Source organism: Lasioglossum baleicum, unplaced genomic scaffold, assembly GCF_051020765.1.
Source record: "Lasioglossum baleicum unplaced genomic scaffold, iyLasBale1 scaffold0127, whole genome shotgun sequence".
NCBI classification, from domain to species: Eukaryota; Metazoa; Arthropoda; class Insecta; order Hymenoptera; family Halictidae; genus Lasioglossum; species Lasioglossum baleicum.
In genome coordinates, this window is record NW_027469187.1 from 86,288 (window position 1) to 110,435 (window position 24,148).

General features: G+C 25.6%; 1 protein-coding gene across 1 annotated transcript; it reads right to left on the reverse strand.

Moving 5' to 3' along the window:
- Positions 1–690: 690 nt before the first annotated feature.
- Positions 691–1,703, reverse strand: LOC143219993 (NADH-ubiquinone oxidoreductase chain 4-like). Its single transcript, XM_076445754.1, is given in 3 exon segments — positions 691–694; positions 1,124–1,571; positions 1,574–1,703. Coding segments are annotated over 3 exon segments (582 nt in total).
- Between the last annotated feature and the right edge of the window lie 22,445 nt (positions 1,704–24,148).

The window sequence follows — 24,148 nt, forward strand, 5'->3', positions numbered from 1 at the left end:
CCAACACATATAAATACTAAAGGTTTAAACATTGCATGAATAAGTAAATGTAATGAAGCTAAATTCTTTAAATTTAAATGTAAAATTCTTATTATAAAACTTAATTCACTTAAAGTTGAATATGCAACAATTTTTTTAATATCTAATTCAAAATTTGCAGAAATGCCTGAATTTAATATTTTTAACCTAAAAATTCATAAAATAAAATTTTTATAATTTATTTCTAATAATTCTAAATATCGAAATATTAAATATACACCGGCTGCTACTAATGTAGAAGAATGAACTAAGGATGAAACTGGTGTTGGAGCTATTATAGCTATTGGTAATCATGTACAAAATGGAATTTGTGCTGTTTTAGTAAAAATTATTATAATAAATAAATTTATTATTAAATTATTAAGTTTATATAATAATAAATTTTATATACCAAATATTATTGTTATAGAAATTAATATAAATAAAGAACAATCACCCAAACGATTCAAAACAATTGTTAACATTCCTGAATTAAAAGATTTATTTTTTTGATAATAAATAATTAAACAATAAGAAATTAAACCTAATCCATCTCAACCATTTATAATAGCTAATATATTAAAACTAATAATTAAAAAATATATAGAAGTTAGAAATAATATTATTAAATAAAAAAATCGTTTAATTAATAAATTTTCTACATTTATATAATTATCTATATAATAAAATTATTGATCTAATTAATGATACAAACATAAAAACGTTATTATTTTTGAATCAAAATAAATCATAAAATTAAGTTCTATAGAATTTAATCCAAGAATATTTCATTCTATAATAATAATATGATTAAATAATAAATATTAAAATTAAAAATTAAAAAAAATAATCTTATGAAAGATTAATAAATTCAATAAATATATAATTTAATTATAATTTGAAATTAATATTTATTAATAGAATTAATTTTAAAAATTAATATTTTATAATTATTTAAATCTAAATTAAAATTAAGTTAAATACAAAAATTAAAGGAATTCAATGTATTATTAAAGTAAAATAATTAATTAATTTACCATTACATAAATTAAACTTAAAATAATATTTACCATGATTAATAAATGAAAATAAATAAATTGAATACATAAATCTTAATAAACAATATAAAATTAATAATAATAATAAAATTTTATATTGATAAATTAAACTCATTAATAAAAAACTTTCTCTAATTAAATTTATTGAAGAAGGAGCTGATCTATTTGAAGAATATAATATAAATCATATTAAAGGTATAGACGGCATTAAGTTAATTAATCCATTATTAATTATTAATAAACGTCTATTTGTTTGTTTATAAATTATTTCAATTAAATAAAATAATCCAGATGATCTTAATCCATGAGAAATCATTATTAAATATCTACCATAAATACCTAATTTAGTAAAAGTTATTATTCGTATTAATATTAATCCTATATGAATAACAGAAGATATAGCAACAATTAATTTTATATCTAATTGACGTAAACACATAATTCTTAAAATTAATATACCTGAAATTCTAATAATTAAAATATAATTATTTATTTAAAAAAAATATATTTAGAAATAAATATTAATCTTAATAATCCATAACTTCCTAATTTTAATATAATTGATGCTAAAATTATGGAACCATAAAAAGGTGATTCAGCATGAGCTTTCAATAATAAAGAATGCATTATATATATATAGGAATTTTAACTAATAATGATAATGATGTATAAATAAATATAAATATTGAAATATAATTATCAGTTAATTCTATTAATTTTAAAATCAAATTATTATTTTTTATATATAAACATAAAATAATAAATAATAAAGGTAAGGAAAAAAATGAAGTACAAAATATTACATATGATCTTGCTAAAATTCGATTTACAGAATGACTTCAATTCATTATTAATAAAAAAATTATTAATAATCTAGCTTCAAATATTAAATAAAAAAATTAGTAATTTAAAGAAATAAGTTAAAATTAATAAATTAAAAGAATAAAATCTTAACCTTAAATTTATAATAATAAATCTTAAATCTAATCAATTTAATTTTATTATTATAAAAAAAAATAATTGAGAATAATAAATTAGAATTTAAAATTAAATTAATTTAAAATTTTAAAAATTATAAATATTAAAATTAATAATTTTTTCATTTAAAAATTTTAATTAACTAATCTAGTTAATTTAATTTTTTGATGTCCATATTATAATTAAATCTTACTAGTAATCATAATCCTAAAATTGCTTCTCCTACTGAATTAATTAAATATATTGAATATATTCATCCATTATTATTATAAATTAAATATATTAAAATATAAAAAGAAGTGTATTCAATTAAAATTAAAAATATTAATAAATAATTATTTAAATAAAATAATACAATAAATTTAAATAATAAAATAATAATTACAATTCCAATAATTAAATTATAAATATTATTTTTATAATATTTAGCTTTATAGTTTAATAAAAACTTTAATTTTGTAAATTACTATTAATAATTAATTATTTAAAGCTAAATTATATTTTTATATTAATAAAATTCAAAAAAATTAGTAATTAAAATTATTATAGTATCCAATACTATTGTTTTTAATAAACTATTTTTTGAAAAATATTATAATAATATAATCTATAATAATAATAATAATTATAATAAATTTATCATCATTATTAATTATTAATTTAATATTAGAAGTTAATAATTGTTCTCGTATAAAATACTTTTTATATTTTTAAATTTATTCCATAAGAATATTTTTATCTAATTATAGTTTTAATAATAATATATTTTATATTTATATATTTATTACATGTATAATAGTTTATATTTCAGGTATTATAATTATTTTTTCTTATTTTATTACTTTATTAAATTTACCAGAATTTAAATTTAATAAAATTAATATTATATGATTATTTGTTAATTGATTAACAATTTATTTATATATATATTTAAATTATTTTTTGTTTAAAAATTACTTATTTAATAATTCAAATTTAAATTTAAATAATAATTTATTAATAATTATTGAAAAAAGAACATTTATTTAAACATTAATATATTATTTTTCATAATTATATTATTTATTATTTTATATTTTTCAGTTAAAATAACATCTATCATAAAAAAATGTTTACGAAACAAAATAAATTAATATGAATAAATATAAAAAATTAAAAAATAATAAAACTTAAAAATTTATTATCAGTTTTAATTATTTACCAACACCTACAAATATTAATATTATATGAAATTTTGGATCAATTCTTGGTTTATTTTTATTAATTCATATTATTTCAGGTCTTAGTTTATCAATAAATTATTGTCCAAACATTAATTTAGCATTTATAAGATTTTCTCATATTATAAAACATGTAAATTCTGGATGATTAATTCGATTAATTCATATAGAAGGAGCATCTTTTTATTTTATAATAATATATTTACATTTTGCACGAAATTTATTTTACTATTCATTTAAATTAAATATCGTTTGAAATATTGAAATTATAATTTTATTGCTATCAATAATAACAGCATTTATAGGTTATGTTTTACCATGAGGACAAATATCTTTTTGAGGAGCTATAGTAATTACATATTTATTGTCAGCAATACCTTTTATTGGTCAATTATTAGTATAATGAATTTGAGGAGGATTTTCAATTAATAATTCAACATTAAATCGATTTTTTGCATTATATTTTATTTTACCATTAATTATTATAATAATAGTAATATTACATTTAATTCTTTTAAATATTACGGGATCAGCAAATCATGTTGGAACAAAGGAAAATATTTATAAAATTCGTTTTTATACTTATTTTATAATTAAAGATTTATTAGGATATATTATTACTTTAACTTTATTTATATTTATTAATTTTCGATATCCTTATTACTTTGGAGATCCTGATAATTTTAAAATAGATAATTCAATAATGACACCAATTCATATTTAACCAGAATGGTATTTTTTAATATTAAATAATATATAATAATAATTAATATATCAGTTCACCAAAAACTTATTAACTGATCAAACCGAATACGTGATAATAATGCTCGAATTCACATCAATGAAATTAAATTTAATATATAAATGACAAAAAATATTAATGATTAATAATTATAATTAAAAAATATAATTACCAATAATAACCATATAAATATAATATTTAAATATTCCGATAAAAAAATTATTCTAAATATTCATCTATGATACTCAATATTAAAACCTGAGATTAATTCTCATTCCCCTTCAATTAAATCAAAAGGTGTTCGATTCAAATGAACTAATAAACTAATAATTAATTAATCAAACTATTATAGATAGAAACCGGTCTGACTTACGTCGATCTGAAGTCAAATCATGTAAGACTTGAAAAGTCGGAGAGAAGTTAACTTTTAAATTTCTGAATTTAAAATTAATCTTAATTCAACATCAAGGTCGCAATCATCTTTAGTAATTTGTTCTTAAAAAAGATATTACGCTGTTACGCCTAAGGCAATTTATTCTCTTTATTAGTATTATTATACCAAATTTAAATATTTCATTAAATCAAAGTTTAATAACCAGTAAAATATAAAGTTTAATAAATTTATAAATCCTCCCAATTAAATATTAATTTAATAATATTAGTTAAATATATTATCAATTATTATTAAGTTAATATAAATTTCTATAGGGTCTTATCGTCCCATTATTTAATTTTAGCATTTTAACTAAATATTTAAATCAATTAGTTATAATTGAGACACTATATACGTCATTAATTCCTCCATTACATTCTTTAATTAAAAGACAATTGATTATGCTACCTTTGTACAGTCAATATACAGCAGCTAATTAAAAATTCATTGAGCAGATTTGACATGAAACTAAATTCCAAATGACATGTTTTTGATAAACAGGGGATACATATACATATTGTATATATATATATATATATATATATATACATATATATACATACATATATATTAAATTTTATAAAATCTAAAAAATAAAATAAGTTATCATACCATGTATGCAATAAAATTAGCACACCACAATACTAGTCGAAAATATCAGTGGAGCAGCATGTCATATTATATACGCAATAAAATTAGCCCACCACAATAGTATTCCAAAATATCAATTGCGCAAATTGTAGACAATAAAATATGACGAAAGTGGAAAATTACAATACAACAAATTTTCATATTATATGTGCGATAAAATTAGCACAGCACAATACTAGTCGAAAATATCAGTAGAGCAAATTTTCATATTGTATATGCAGTAAAATTGGCTGACCACATAACTATTCGAAAATGTCACTAGAGAAAGTTTTTATATCATATAAGCAATACAATTTCCTCAACACAATACTAGTCGAAAATATCAATTGCGCAAATTGTACACAACAAAATTTGTCAACAGCAATAAATTACAATACAACAAATTTTCATATTATATGTGCGATATATTTAGCTCATCACAGTACTAGTCGAAAATATCAGGAGAGCTAATTTTCGTATTATGTATGCAACAAGATTAGCTCACTACAATACTAGTCGAAAAATTCAGTAGAGCAAACTTTCAAATTATATATGCGATAAAGTTATCACCACAATACTAGTGGAAAATGGGAGTAAAGCAGCATTTCATATTATATATGCAATAAAATTAGCTCACAACACCACTAGTCGAAAATATCGATAGAGCAAATTTTACACAACAAAATGTGGCAAAACTAGAAAATTTTAATGGAACAAACTTTAATATCAGGTACGCAATAAAATTGGCTCACCACAATGCTAGTCGAAAATACCAATAGAGCAGGTTGAAGAGAATAATATTTGTCAAAAGTGGAAAATTAAAATACATCAAATTTTCATATTATATTTGCAATAAAATTAGCTCACCACAATACTAGTCGAAAATATCAGTAGTGCAGATTTTCGTACTATGTATGCAATAAAATTAGCTCACCCCAATACTAGTCGAATATATCAGTAGAGTCGATTTTCATATTATATATGCAATAAAATTACCTCAACACACTACTAGACAAAAATATCATTAGATCAAATTTTCATATTATATATGCAACGGAATTAGCTCACTACAATGCTTTTCGAAAATATCAGAAGTGCAAATTTTCATATTATATATACAGTAAAATTATCTCACCGCAATATTAGCCGAAAGTATCAGTAGAGCTAATTTTCAAATTAAGCAAACAATAAAATTAGCTCACCACGATACTAGTCGAAAATATCAATACAGCAAATTTTCATCTTATATATGCAATATAATTAGGACACCACAATACTAGTTGAAAAGATCAGTAGCGCAAGTTTTAATATTATATACGCAATAAAATTATCTCACCACAATACCAGTCGAAACTATCAGTTGGGCAAATATTCACATTATATATGCAATAAAATTAGCTCACCACAATACTAGTCGAAGATATCAGTAGAGCAAATTTTCATATTATATATGCCGTGAAATTGGCTCACCACATTACTGTTCGAAAATATCAGTAGAGCAAGTTTTCATATTATATATGCAATAAAATTAGCTCACCACAATATTAGCCGAAAATATCAGTAGAGACAATTTTCATATTATATAGGCTATAAAATTAGCACCCCATACTACTAGTCGAAAATATCATTAAATCAAATTTTCATGTCATATATGCAATAAAATTAGCTCACCACAATACTAGTCGAAAATATCAGTAGTGCAGATTTTCGTACTATGTATGCAATAAAATTAGCTCACCCCAATACTAGTCGAATATATCAGTAGAGTCGATTTTCATATTATATATGCAATAAAATTACCTCAACACAATACTAGACAAAAATATCATTAGATCAAATTTTCATATTATATATGCAACGGAATTAGCTCACTACAATGCTTTTCGAAAATATCAGAAGTGCAAATTTTCATATTATATATACAGTAAAATTAGTTCACCACAATACCAGTCGAAAATATCACTAGAGTAATTATTCATAGTGTATATACAATTAAATTAGCACACAACAATTCCAGTCGAATATATCAGTAGAGCAAGTTTTCATATTATATATGCAATAAAATTAGCTCACCACAATATTAGCCGAAAATATCAGTAGAGACAATTTTCATATTATATAGGCTATAAAATTAGCACCCCATACTACTAGTCGAAAATATCATTAAATCAAATTTTCATGTCATATATGCAATAAAATTAGCTCACCACAATACTATTCGAAAAGATCAGTAGAGCAAGTTTTCATATTATATATGCAATAAAATTAGCTCACCACAATAATAGCCGAAGATATCAGTAGAGATAATTTTCAAATTAAGTAAACATTAAAATTAGCTCACCACAATGCTAGTCGAAAATATCAGTAGAGCAAATATTCATATTATTATTTCTATAAAATTAGCACTCCACAATACTAGTCGAAAATATCAGTCGTGCAAATATTCATATTATATATGCAACAAAATTAGTTCACCACAATACCAGTCGAAAATATCACTAGAGTAATTATTCATAGTGTATATACAATTAAATTAGCACACAACAATTCCAGTCGAATATATCAGTAGAGCAAATTTTCATAGTATATATGAAATAAAATTAGCTCACCACAATACTAGTCGAAGTTATCAGTGTAGCAAATTTTCTTATCATATATGCAGTAAAATTACCTGATCACAATACTATTCGAAAATATCAATAAAGCAAATTTTACAAAATAGAATTTGTCAACAGTTGAAAATTTGAACCGAACAAATTCTCATACTATATGTGCAATAAAATTAGCTTACCACAATACTAGTCGAAGTTATCACTGGGGCAAATTTTCTTATTATATATGCAATAAAATTAGCTTACCACAATACTAGTCGAAGTAATCAGTGGAGCAAATTTTCTTAATATATATGCAATAAAATTAGCTCACCATAATACTTGACGAAGATATCAATAGACCAAGCTGTTGACAATAAAATTTGTCTAAAGTGGAAAATTACAATACAACAAATATTCATATTATATTTACAATAAAATGAGCACACCACAATACTAGTCGAACAGATCAGGAGAGCAAGTTTTCACATTTTATATGCAATAAAATTGGCTCACCAGAATGCTAGTCGTAAATATCTTTAGATCTAATTTTCATATTAAGTAAGCATTAAAATAAGCTCACCACAAAACTAGTCGAAAATATCACTACGGCAAATTTTTGTATTGTATACGCAGTAGAATTAGCTCACCACCATACTAGTCGTAAATATTAGTATTGCAAATCTTGATATTGTTTCTGCAATAAAATTAGCTCACCACAACACTAATCGAAAGTATCAGAACAGCAAATTTTCGTATTATATATGCAATTAAATTAGGTCACCACAATACTGGTCGAAAATATCAGTAGAGCAAATTTTCATATCATATATGCAATAAAATTTGCTCACCAGAATACTAGTCGAAAATATCGGTATAGCAACTTTGCATATTACATATGCAATAAAATCAGCTAACAACAATACTGGTCGAAAATATCAGTAGAGCAAAATTTCATATTATATATGCAATGAAAGTAGCTCACCACAATACTAATCGAAAATATCAGTAGGGCAAATCTTCATATTATATATGCAATCAAATTAGCTCACCACAATAATAGCCGAAAATATAGGTAGGGGAAATTTTCATATTACATATGCAATAAAACCGGCTTACCACAATACTGGTAGAAAATATCAGTTGAGCAAATTTTCATATTATAAATGCAATAAAATTAGATCTTCATACCACTAGTCGAAAATATAAGTAGATCAATTTTTCATCATATACATGCAATGAAATAAGATCACCTCAATGCTAGTGGAAAATGTCAGTCGAGCAAATTTTCATATTATACATGCAATAAAAGTAGCTCACAACAATAGTAGTCGAAAATATCAGTAAAGATAATTTTCATATTATATACGCAATAAAATAAGCACAGCACAATGCTTGTGGATAATATCAGTAGAGCAAATTTTACACAATAGAATTTGTCAACAGTCGAAAATATTAATGCAACATATTTTCACATTCTGTATGCATTAAAATTAGCTCACCAAAGTACTAATCGAATTAATCAGTAGAGCTAATTTTCATATTAAGTAAGCATTAAAAATAGCTCACCATAATACAAGTCGAAAATATCAGTAGAGCAACTTATCATATTATATATGAATTAAAATTATCCCACCACAATACCAGTCGAACATATCAGAAGAGCAACTTTTCATATTATAAATGCAATAAAACTAGCTCACCACAATACTAGTTGGAGATATCAGTAGAGCAAAGTTTCATATTATGTATGCTGTAAAATTGGCTCCCTAATTACTATTCGATAATAACAGTAGAAAAAATTTTCGTATTATATATGCAATAAAATCAGATCAACACAATTCTAGTCGAAAATATCAGTAGAGCAAATATTCATATTATAGATGCAGTAAAATTAGCTAACCCCAATACTAGTCGAAAATATCATTAGGGCAAATCTGCATATTATATGTGCAATCAAATTAGATCACCACAATACTAGTCGAGCATATCAGTGGAGCAAGTTTTCATATTACATATGCAATAAAATTGGCTCCCCACAATACTAGTCGAAAATATTTGTAGTGAAAACTCTTATATTATATATGCAGTAAAATTAGCTCGCCACAATTCTAGTCGTAAATGTCTGTAGAGCAAAATTGATATTATATATGCAAAAAAGTAGCTCACAAGAACACTAGTCGAAAATGTCAGTACTGCGCGTTTCACATTATATATGCAATAAAACCAGCTCACCACAATACTGGTCGAAAATACCAGTAGTGCAAATTTTCTTATTATATATGCAATAAAATTTGTTCACCAGAATACTAGACGAAAATATCAGTACAGCAACTTTTCATATTACATATTCAAATAAAATCCGCTCACCACAATACTGGTCGAAAATATCAGTAGAGCAAATATTCATATTATAGATGCAGTAAAATTAGCTAACCCCAATACTAGTCGAAAATATCATTAGGGCAAATCGCCATATTATATGTGCAATCAAATTAGATCACCACAATACTAGTCGAGCATATCAGTGGAGCAAGTTTTCATATTACATATGCAATAAAATTGGCTCACCACAATACTAGTCGAAAATATTTGTAGTGAAAATTCTTATATTATATATGCAGTAAAATTAGCTCGCCACAATTCTAGTCGCAAATGTCTGTAGAGCAAATATTAATATTATACAAGAAATAAAGCTAGCACACCACAATACTAGTCGAAAATATTAATACAGGAATTTTTCATCTTATATACGCAATAAAATTAGATCACCACAATACTAGTTGAAAATATCAGTACAGCAAATTTTCATATTACATATGCAATAAAATCAGCACACCACAATACTGGTCGAAAATATTGGTAGTGCAAATTTTCATATTATATATGCAATAAAATTAGCTAACCACATTACTACTCGAAAATACCAGTAGAGCAAATTTTCATATTATATATGCAATAAAATTAGCTCACCACAATACAAGTCGAAAGTATCAGTAAAGCAAATTTTCATATTATATATGCTGTAAAATTGGCTCACCACATAACTATTCGCAAATAAAACTAGAGCAAATTATCATATTATATATGCAGTAAAATTAGCTTACCACAATACAAGTCGAAAATACCAGTAGAGCAAGTTTTCATATTATATATGCAATAATTATCTCACCACAGTACAAGTAGAAATTATCAGTAGTGCAAACTTTCATATTATATGTGCAATAAAATTAGCTCACCATAATACTAGTCGAAAATATCGGTAGAGCAATTTTTCATTCTATATGTGCAATAAAATTAGCTCACTACAATACTAGTCGAAAACATCTGTAGAATAAAATTTCACATCATATACGCAATAAAATTCGCTCACCACAATTCTAGTGGAAAATATCAGTAGTGATAAATATCATATTTTAGATGCATTAGAATTGGCACACAGCCATACTAGTCGAAAACATCAGGAGACCAAATTTTCATATTATATATGCAATAAAATTAGCACACCACAATACTAGTCGAAAATATCGGTGGAGGAAATTTTCGTATTATATATGCAATAAAATTATCTCACCAAATACTATTCGAAAATATCTGTAGACCAAATTTATGTATTATATATGCAATAAAGTTTGCTCACCACGCTACTAATCGAAGATATCATTAGTGCATATTTTCATGTTATATATGCAATGAAATTAGCTCACCACTATACTTGTCGAAAAGAGCAGTAGTGCAATGCAAGATTTCACGTTACATATACAATGAAATTAGCTCACCACTATACTAGTCGAAAAGATCAGTAGAGCAAGTTTTCATATTATATATGCAATAATTATCTCACCACAGTACAAGTAGAAATTATCAGTAGTTCAAACTTTCATTATATATATATGCAATAAAATGAGCTCACCACAATACTAGCCGAAAATATCAGTATAGCAAATTTTCATATTATATATGCAGTAAATTCGGCTCACCACATTAATATTCGAAAATAACAGTAGAGAAAATTTTCATAATAAATATGCAATACATTTAGGTCAACACAAGACTAGTCAAGATTACCAGTACAGCAAATTATCATATTATAGATGCTGTAAAGTTGCTCACCTCAAAACTGGTCGAAAATATATGTACCGCAAAATTTCATGGTATGTATGCATGTAAAAATAGATCACAACAATACTAGTCGAAAATATGAGTAGAGCAAATTTTCATATTACATATGCAATCTAATTTTCTCACAAAAACACTATTCGAAAATATCCATAAGCAAATTTTCATATTATATACGCAATAAAATTAGCTCACCGCAATACAAGACGAAAAAAGCAGTAGAGCAAATTTTCATATTATATATGCAATAAAATTATCTTACCACAGTACTAGTCGAAAATATCAGTAGAGCATATTTTTATATTATATTTGCAGTAGAATTGGCTCACCGCAATACTAGTCGAAAATAACACTAGAGAAAATTTTCATAATATATGTGCAATAAATTTAGATCAACATAATACTAGTCGAAAATATCAGTACGGCAAATTTTCATATTATAAATGCTACAAAAATATCTCACAACAATACTATCGAAAATATATGTATAATAAAATTTCACATTAGATATGCAATAAAATGAGCTCACCACAATACTAGTCGAAAATATTTGTAGAGCAAATTTTCATATTATATATGCAATAAAATTAGTTCACCACACTACTAATCGAAAATATCATTAGAGCAAATTTTGATATTATATATCAAATAAAATGAGCTCACCACAATACTAGTCGAAAATATAAGTAGATCAAATTTTCATATTGTATATGCTATAGAATTGGCTCACCACAACATTAGTCGAAAATATCCGTAAAGCAAATTTTCATATTATATATGCAATAAAATTAGCTCACCACAATTCTAATAGAAAATATCAGTAGCGCAAACTCTGATATTACATACGCAATAATATCATCTCACCACAATACTACTCGAAAATAAAAATAACCCAAATTTCCATATTATATATGCAACAAAATTAGCTCACCACAATACTGGACGAAAGTATCAGCAGAGCAAACTTTCACATTATATATGCAATAACATTAGCTCACCACAAAAATAGTCGAAAATAATAATAGTGCAAATTTTCCTATTATATATGCAATAAAATTAGCTCACAACAATACTAGTCGAAAATATCCATAGATCAAATTTTACCCAATAAAATTTGTCATCAGATGAATATATCATTCAATAGGACAAATTTTTATATTATATATGCAATAAAATTAGCTCACCACAATACTAATCGAAAATATCAGTAGAGCTAATTTTCATACCTCATAGGCAATAAAATTAGATAACCACAATACTAGTCGAAAATATCAGTAGATTAAATTTTCATATTGTATATGCTATAGAATTGGCTCACCACAACATTAGTCGATAATATCCGTAAAGCAAATTTTCATATTATATATGCGATAAAATTAGCTCACCACACTACAAGTCGAAAATATCAGTAGATTAAATTTTCATATCATATATGTAATAAAATTAGCTCACCACAATACTAGTAGGAAATATCAGTAGATCAACTCTTTATACTATATACGCCCTAAGATTAGCTCTCCACAGTACTTGTCGAAAATATCAGTAGAGCAAATTTTCATATTATATATGCAATAAAATTAGCTGGCCACGATACTAGTCGAGAATATCAATAGAACAAATTTTACACAATAAAATTTGTCAACTGTAGAAAAATTCAATACAACATATTTTCAAATTATGTATGCAATAAAATTTGCTCGCCACGATACTAGTCGAAAATATCAGTAGACTAAATTATCATATTATATATGCAATAAAATTTCTTACACCGCAATAATAGTCGTAAATATCAGTAGAGCCAATTTTCATATTACATATGCAATAAAATTGGCTCACCAAAATATTAGTCGAAAATATCATTATATTAAATTTTCATATTATATATGCAGTAAAATTAGCACACAGCAATACTAGCCGAAAATATCAGTAGGTTAAATATTCATATTATATATGGAATAAAATTATTTCACCACAATACTTGTCGAACATATCAGTAGGGCAAATTTCCATAATATATACGCAATAAAATTGGTTCTACCCAATGCTAGACGAAAATATCAGTAGATTAAATTTTCATATTATATATGCAATAAAATTAACTCACCACAATACAAGTCGAAAATATCAGTAGATCACGTTTTCATATGATATATGCAATAAAATAAACTCACCACAATACTAGTCGATAATCGCAGTAGTGCAAATTTTCATATTTTATAAACAATAAAATAAGCTCACCACAATACTAATCGAAAATATCAGTAGATTATGTTTTCATAGTACATATACAATAAAATTAGCACACCGCAATTCTAGTCGAAAAAATCAGTAGAGGTAATTTTCATATTATATATGCAATAAAATTAGCTCACCACAATACTAGTCGAAAATAGCGGTAGATTAAATTTTTATATTATATATGCAATAAAATTGACCCACCACAATAGCATGCGAACATATCAGTAGGGCAAATTTTCCTATTACATATGCAAATAATTAACTGAACGGAATACTAGTCGAAAATTTCAAAACCGCAATTTTACACAATAAAATTTGTCATCAGTAGAAAATTTCAAAACAAGAAAATTTAATATTCTATACGCAATAAAATAAGCTCACCAGAATACTAGTCGAAGATAACACTAGAAGCAAATTTTCATATTATATATGCAATAAAATTAGCACACAGCAGTAATAGACGAAAATATCAGTAGTGCCAATTTTCATACTACATATGCAATAAAATTAGCTCACAACACAACAAGTCGAAAATATCAGTAGATTTAATTTTCATATTATATATGTAATAAAATTAGCACACCAGGATACTGGCCGAGAATGTTAGAAGATTAAATTTTCATACTATATATGCAATAAAATTAGGTCTCCAAATTACTAGTCGAAAAAATCAGTAAAGCAAATTTTCATATCCTATATGTAACAAGATTAGGTCACCGCAATACTAGTCGAAAAAATCAGTAGAGATAATTTTCATATTACATATGCAATAAAATTAGCTCACCACAATACTAGTCGAAAATATCAGTAGATCAACTCTTTATAGTATATATTTTCCCTAAGATTAGCTCTCCACAGTACTTGTCGAAAATATGAGTAGAGCAAATTTTAATATTATATATGCAATAAAATTTCGCACACATCAATAATAGTCTTAAAAATCAGAGGAGCCAATTTTCATATTACATATGCAATAAAATTAGCTCACCAAAATATTAGTCGATAATATCAGTACATTAAATTTTCATATTATATATGCAGTAAAATTAGCACACAGCAATAATAGCCGTAAATATCAGTAGTGCCAATTTTCATATTACATATGCAATAAAATTAGCTCACCACACTACAAGTCGGAAATATCAGTAGATTAAATTTTCATATCATATATGTAATAAAATTAGCTCACCACAATACTAGTAGCAAATATCAGTAGATCAACTCTTTATAGTATATATTTTCCCTAAGATTAGCTCTCCACAGTACTTGTCGAAAATATGAGTAGAGCAAATTTTAATATTATATATGCAATAAAATTAGCTGGCCACGATACTAGTCGAGAATATCAATAGAACAAATTTTACACAATAAAATTTGTCAAATGTAGAAAAATTCAATACAACATATTTTCAAATTATATATGCAATAAAATTTGCTCGCCACGATACTAGTCGAATATATCATTAGAGCAAATTTTCATATTATATATGCAACATCATTAGCTCACTGTAATACTAGTCGAGATATATCAGTAGTCCAATTTTTCATATTTTATATGCAATAAAATTAGCACACAGCAATACTAGTCGAATATAAGAGTAGATCCAATTTTCATATTACATATGCAATAAAATTAGCTAACGACAATGCTATTCGAAAATATCAGTATATTAAATTTTCATATTATATATGCAATAAAATAGCTCACCACAATAATAGTCGAAAATATCCGTTGAGCTAATTTTCATATTACATATGCAACAAAATTAACGCACCACAATAATAGTAGAAAATATCAGCACAGCATGTTATCTTATTATATATGCAATCAAATGTGCTCACCACAATTCTAGTCGAAAATATCAGTAGATTAAATTTTCATATTATATATGCAACAAAATTAGCTCACCACCATACCAGTCGTTGAAATCAGTAGGGCAAATTTTCATATTATGTATGCATTAAAATTTGCTCACCTGAAAACTAGCCGAAAGTATCAATGCAGCAAATTCTCATTTTATTTACGAATTTAAATTGGTTCACCACAATACTAGTCGATAATATCAATTGAAATAATTTTCATATTATATACGCAATAAAATTAGCTCACGACAGTTCTTGTCGGAAATATCAGTAGTGCAAATTTTCATATCATATATGCAATGAAATTAGCTCACCACAAAACTAGTCGAAAATATCAATGAGCCAAAGTTTTCACAATGATATTTGTCAACAGTAGAAAATTTCAATACAACATATTTTCATGTTATATATGCTATAAAATTAGCTCACCGCAATACTGGTCGAAAATATCAGTACAGCAAATCTTCATGTTATATATGCAACAAATTTAGCTCACCAGAATACTAGTCGAAAATATCAGTATAGCAAATTTTCATATTATATATGCAGCCAAATTAGCTCACCACAATACTAGTTGAAAATATCAGTAGAAAAAATAATCATATTATATATGCAATGAAATTAGCGCACCACAATACTAGTAGAGAATACCAGTAGATAAAATATTCATATTATAAATGGAATAATATTAGCTCAGAACAATACCAGTCGAGAACATCAGTAGATCAAATTTTCATATTATATATGGAATAAGGCTAACTCACTACAATGCTGGTCGAAAGTATCAGTAGAGCAAATTTATATATTATATATGCAGAAGAATTAGCTCACAAAAATACCAGTCGAAAATAATAATAAAGAATATTTTATACAAACAAATTTGTCAACGGTAGAAAATTTCATTACAACAAATTTTCATATTATGTACGCAATAAAATTAGCTCAACACAATACTAGTGGAAAATATCAATAGTAAAAATTTTAAACAATAAAATTTGTCAACAGTAGTAAATATCATTACAACATATTTTCGTATTATATACGCAATAAAATTCGCTCAACACAATACTAGTCGATAATACTAGTAGAGCAAATATTCAAATTATATATGCAACAAAATTAGCTCACCACAATACAAGTCGAAGATAACAGCAGAGCAAATTTTCAAATTATATATGCAATAAAATTAGCTCACTACAATACTAGTCGGAAATATCGGGTAGGGAAAATTTACATATTATATACACAATAAAACTAGCCCACACCATCACCAGTGGAAAATATCAATAGAACAAATATTCATAATACATGTGCAAGATGATTAGCTCACCACAATACTACTCGAAAATATCAGTAGTGCAAATTTACATATTATAAAGCAATAAAATTAGCTGACCACAATATTAGTTGAAAATATTAGTAGAGCAAATTTTCATATAATATATGCATTAAAATTAGCTCAACACAGTACTAGTCGAAAATATCAGTAGAACAAATTTTCATATTATGTATGCAATAAAAATAGCTTACAACAGTACTAGTCGAAAAAATCAGTAGAACAAAATTTCACATTATATATGCAATAAAAATCCCTCATCACAATTCTAGTGGAAAATATCGGTAGAGCTAATTATCATATTCTAGATGTAATAAAATAGCTCACCACAATAATAGTCGAAAATATCCGTTGAGCTAATTTTCATATTACATATGCAACAAAATTAACGCACCACAATAATAGTAGAAAATATCAGCAGAGCATGTTATCTTATTATATATGCAATCAAATGTGCTCACCACAATTCTAGTCGAAAATATCAGTAGATCAAGTCTCCATATTATATATGCAATAAAATTAAATTAAACACAATTCTAGCCGAAGATATCAGGAGAACAAATTTTCACATTATATATGCAATAAAATTAGCTCACCGCAATACTACTCGAAAATATCAGTAGAGCTAATTTTCATACCTCATAGGCAATAAAATTAGATAACCACAATACTAGTCGAAAATATCAGTAGGTTAAATTATCATATTATATCTGCAATAAAATTAGCACACCGCAGTACTGGTGGTAAAAATCAGTAGAGCCAATTTTCATATTACATATGCAATAAAATTAGCTCACCACAATGCTAGTCGAAGTTATCAGTAGAGCAAATTTTCGTATTATATATGCAATATAATTGGATCTACACAATAATAGACGAAAATATCTGTAGATATAATTTTCATATTATATATGCAATAAAATTAGCACACTGCAATACTAGTCGAAAAAATCAGTAGAGCCAATTTTCATATTACATATGCAATAAAACTAGCCCACACCATCACCAGTGGAAAATATCAATAGAACAAATATTCATAATACATGTGCAAGATGATTAGCTCACCACAATACTACTCGAAAATATCAGTAGTGCAAATTTACATATTATAAAGCAATAAAATTAGCTGACCACAATATTAGTTGAAAATATTAGTAGAGCAAATTTTCATATAATATATGCATTAAAATTAGCTCAACACAGTACTAGTCGAAAATATCAGTAGAACAAATTTTCATATTATGTATGCAATAAAAATAGCTTACAACAGTACTAGTCGAAAAAATCAGTAGAACAAAATTTCACATTATATATGCAATAAAAATCCCTCATCACAATTCTAGTGGAAAATATCGGTAGAGCTAATTATCATATTCTAGATGTAATAAAATAGCTCACCACAATAATAGTCGAAAATATCCGTTGAGCTAATTTTCATATTACATATGCAACAAAATTAACGCACCACAATAATAGTAGAAAATATCAGCAGAGCATGTTATCTTATTATATATGCAATCAAATGTGCTCACCACAATTCTAGTCGAAAATATCAGTAGATCAAGTCTTCATATTATATATGCAATAAAATTAAATTAAACACAATTCTAGCCGAAGATATCAGGAGAACAAATTTTCACATTATATATGCAATAAAATTAGCTCACCGCAATACTACTCGAAAATATCAGTAGAGCTAATTTTCATACCTCATAGGCAATAAAATTAGATAACCACAATACTAGTCGAAAATATCAGTAGGTTAAATTATCATATTATATCTGCAATAAAATTAGCACACCGCAGTACTGGTGGTAAAAATCAGTAGAGCCAATTTTCATATTACATATGCAATAAAATTAGCTCACCACAATGCTAGTCGAAGTTATTAGTAGAGCAAATTTTCGTATTATATATGCAATATAATTGGATCTACACAATAATAGACGAAAATATCTGTAGATATAATTTTCATATTATATATGCAATAAAATTAGCACACTGCAATACTAGTCGAAAAAATCAGTAGAGCCAATTTTCATATTACATATGCAATAAAATTGGCTCACCAACGTATTAGTCGCTAATGTCATTATATTAAATTTTCTTATTATATATGCAGTAAAATTAGCACACAGCAATACTAGCCGAAAATATCAGTAGTGCCAATTTTCATATTACATATGCAATAAAATTAGCTCACCACACTACAAGTCGAAAATATCAGTAGATTAAATTTTCATATCATATATGTAATGAAATTAGCTCACCACAATTCTAGTAGGAAATATCAGTAGATGAACACTTTATACTATATATGCCCTAAGATTAGCTCTCCACAGTACTTGTCGAAAATATCAGTAGAGCAAATTTTCATATTATATATGCAATAAAATTGGCACACCACAAAACTAGTCGAAAATATCAATGGGCCAAAGTTTTCACAATGAAATTTGTCAACAGTAGAAAATTTCAATACAACATATTTTCATGTTATATATGCAATAAAATTAGCTCACCGCAATACTGGTCGAAAATATCAGTACAGCAAATCTTCATGTTATATATGCAACAAATTTAGCTCACCAGAATACTAGTCGAAAATATCAGTATAGCAAATTTTCATATTATATATGCAGCCAAATTAGCTCACCACAATACTAGTCGAAAATATCAGTAGAAAAAATAATCATATTATATATGCAATGAAATTAGCTCACCACAATACTAGTAGAGAATACCAGTAGATAAAATTTTCATATTATAAATGGAATAATATTAGCTCACAACAATACCAGTCGAGAACATCAGTAGATCAAATTTTCATATTATATATGGAATACGGCTAACTAACTACAATGCTGGTCGAAAGTATCAGTAGAGCAAATTTATATATTATATATGCAGAAGAATTAGCTCACAACAATACCAGTCGAAAATAATAATAAAGAATATTTTATACAAACAAATTTGTCAACGGTAGAAAATTTCATTACAACAAATTTTCATATTATGTACGCAATAAAATTAGCTCAACACAATACTTGTGGAAAAAATCAATAGTAAAAATTTTAAACAATAAAATTTGTCAACCGTAGTAAATATCATTACAACATATTTTCGTATTATATACGCAATAAAATTCGCTCAACACAATACTAGTCGATAATACTAGTAGAGCAAATATTCAAATTATATATGCAACAAAATTAGCTCACCACAATACAAGTCGAAAATAACAGCAGAGCAAATTTTCAAATTATATATGCAATAAAATTAGCTCACTACAATACTAGTCGGAAATATCGGGTAGGGAAAATTTACATATTATATACACAATAAATCTAGCCCACACCATCACCAGTGGAAAATATCAATAAAACAAATTTTCATAATACATGTGCAATATCATTAGCTCACCACAATACTAGTCGAAAATATCAGTAGTGCAAATTTACATATTATATAGGCAATAAAATTAGCTGACCACAATACTAGTTGAAAATATAAGTAGAGCAAATTTTCATATAATATATGCATTAAAATTAGCTCAACACAGTACTAGTCGAAAATATCAGTAGAACAAATTTTCATATTATGTATGCAATAAAAATAGCTTACAACAGTACTAGTCGAAAAAATCAGTAGAACAAAATTTCACATTATATATGCAATAAAATTAGCTGGCCACGATACTAGTCGAAAATATCAGTAGGGCAAATTTTCATATTATATATGCATTAAAATTATCTCAACAAAACACTAGTCGAGAATATCAATAGAACAAATCTTACACAATAAAATTTGTCAACTGTAGAAAAATTCAATACAACATATTTTCATATTATATATGCAACAAAGTTTGCTAGCCACGATACTAGTCGAATATATCATTAGAGCAAATTTTCATATTATATATGCAACATGATTAGCTCACTGTAATACAAGTCGAGAAATATCAGTAGTCCAATTTTTCATATTGTAAATGCAATAAAATTGGAACACAGCAATACTAGTCGAAAATAACAGTAGATCCAATTTTCATATTACATATGCAATAAAATTAGGTAACAACAATGCTATTGGAAAATATCAGTAGATTAAATTTTCATATTATATATGCAATAAAATTAGCATACCGCAATACTAGTCGAAAAAATCAGTAGAGACAATTTTCATATTACATATGCAATGAAATTACATCACCACAATACTAGTCGATAATAGCAGTATCGCAAATTTTCATATCATATATGCAATAAAATTAGCACACCGCAATACTAGCCCAAAATATCAGTAGAGAGAATTTTCGCATTACATATGCAATAAAATAGCTCACCACAATACTAGTCGAAAATATCAGTAGGGCAAATTTCCATATTATATATGCAACAAAATTAGCTCACCACCATACTGGACGAAAGTATCGGTAGAGCAAAACTTTCACATTATATATGCAATAACATTAGCTCACCACAAAACTAGTCGAAGATAATAATAGTGCAAATTTTCATATTATATATGCAGTAAAATTAGCTCACAACAATACTAGTAGAAAATATCCATAGATCAAATTTTACACAATAAAATTTGTCATCAGTTGAATATCTCATTCAATAGAACAAATTGTTATTTTATATATGCAGTAAAATTAGCTCACCACAATACTAATCGAAAATATCAGTAGAGCTAATTTTCATACCTCACAGGCAGTAAAATTAAATAACCACAATACTAGTCGAAAATATCAGTAGATTGAATTATCATATTATATCTGCAATAAAATTAGCACACACCGCAGTACTAGTCTTAAAAATCAGTAGAGCCAAATTTCATATTACATACCCAATAAAATTAGCTTACCACAATACTAGTCGAAAATGTCAGTAGTGGAAATTTATATATTATATATGCAATAAAACTGGCCCACCCCAATACTAGTGGAAAATATCAGTAAAGCAAATTATCATATTACATTTGCAACAAAATTAACTCACCACAATACTAGTCGAAAAAATCAGTAGAGGAAATTTTCCTATTATATATGCATTGATAATAGCTCACCATAATACTAGTCGAATATATCAGTAGAGCAAACATTCATATTATATATGCAATAAACTTAGTTCACCACAATACTAGTCGAAAATATAACTAGATCAAATTTTACACAATAAAATTTGTCATCTGTAGAAAATTTCATTAAATAGAACAAATATTCATATTATATGTGCAATAATATTAGCTCGCCTCAATACCAGTCGAAAATACCAGTAGAGCAAATTTTCAAATTATATATGCAATAAAATTAGATCACAACAATACTAGGCGAAATACCAGTAGAGCAAATTTACATATTATATATGCAATAAAATTAGATCACAACAATACTAGTCGAATATATCAGGAGAGCAAATCTTTATATTATATATGCAATGAAATTGTCTCACCACGATACTGGTCGAAAATATCTATATAGAAATTTTCATATTATATATGCAATAAAATTAGCTAGTCACAGTACTAGTCGAAAATATCAGTAGAACTAATTTTCATATTGTATATGCAATGAAATTAGCTTACCACAATACTAGTCGAAAATGTCAGTAGTGGAAATTTATATATTATATATGCAATAAAACTAGCCCACCCCAATACTAGTGGAAAAATATCAGTAAAGCAAATTATCATATTATATTTGCAACAAAATTAGCTCACCACAATACTAGTCGAAAATATCAATAGATCAAATTTCACAAAACAAAATTTGTCATCTGTAGAGAATATCATTAAATAGTAAAAATCTTCATATTATATATGTAATAATATTAGCTCATCTCAATACTAGACGAAAATACTAGTACAGGAAATTTCAAATTATATATGCAATAAAATTAGCTCACCACAATGCTAGTCGAAAATATCAGTAGTGCCAATTTTCATATCATATATGCAATAAAATTTGCGCAGCACAACACTAGTCGAAAATAACAATAGAGCAAATTTTACACTATAAAATTTTTCAACAGTAGAGAATTGCAATAGAACGATTTTTCATATTATATACGCAATAAAATTAGCTCACCACACTACTATTCGAATATGTCTTTAATGCCAATTTCCATGTTATACATGCAATAAAAATAGTACACCACAATAATAGTCGAAAATATCAATAGAGCAAATTTTACACAATATAATATGTCACATGTAGAAAATTGCAATAAAACATATTTTCATATTGTACATGCAATACAACTAGCTCACCACAATACTTGTCGAAATTATAAGTAGATAAAATTTTCATATCATATATGCATTAAGATTAGCTCACGACATTACTATTAGAAAATATCAGTAGCGTAAATTTGCATGTAATATATGCATTAAAATTAGATCATCACAATACTAGTCAAAAATATAAGTAGAGAAAATTTTCATATTACATATGCAATAAAATTAGCTCGCCACATTACTGGCGGAAAATATCAATACAGCAAATTTTACACAACAAAAATTTGTCATCAGTAGAACGTTCTAATAGAACAAATTTTCATATTATACACGCAATAAAATTAGCTCAACACATTACTAGTCGAAAATGTCAGTAGTGCTATATTTCATATTAAATATGCAATAATATCTGCTGACCTCAATACTAGTCAAAAATATCATTAGAGCAAATTTTCATATTATATATGCAATGAAATTAGTTCTCCATAATACTAATTGAAAATATCAATACAGCATATTTCACACAAAAAAATTTGTCAACAGTAGAAAATTTCAATGGAACAAATTTTCATATTATATATGCAATAAATTTTGTCACCGCAATACTAGACGGTAATATCAATACACCAAATTTAACACAAAGAAATTTGTCAGTAGTAGAAAATTTCAGTACAACAAATTTTCATAA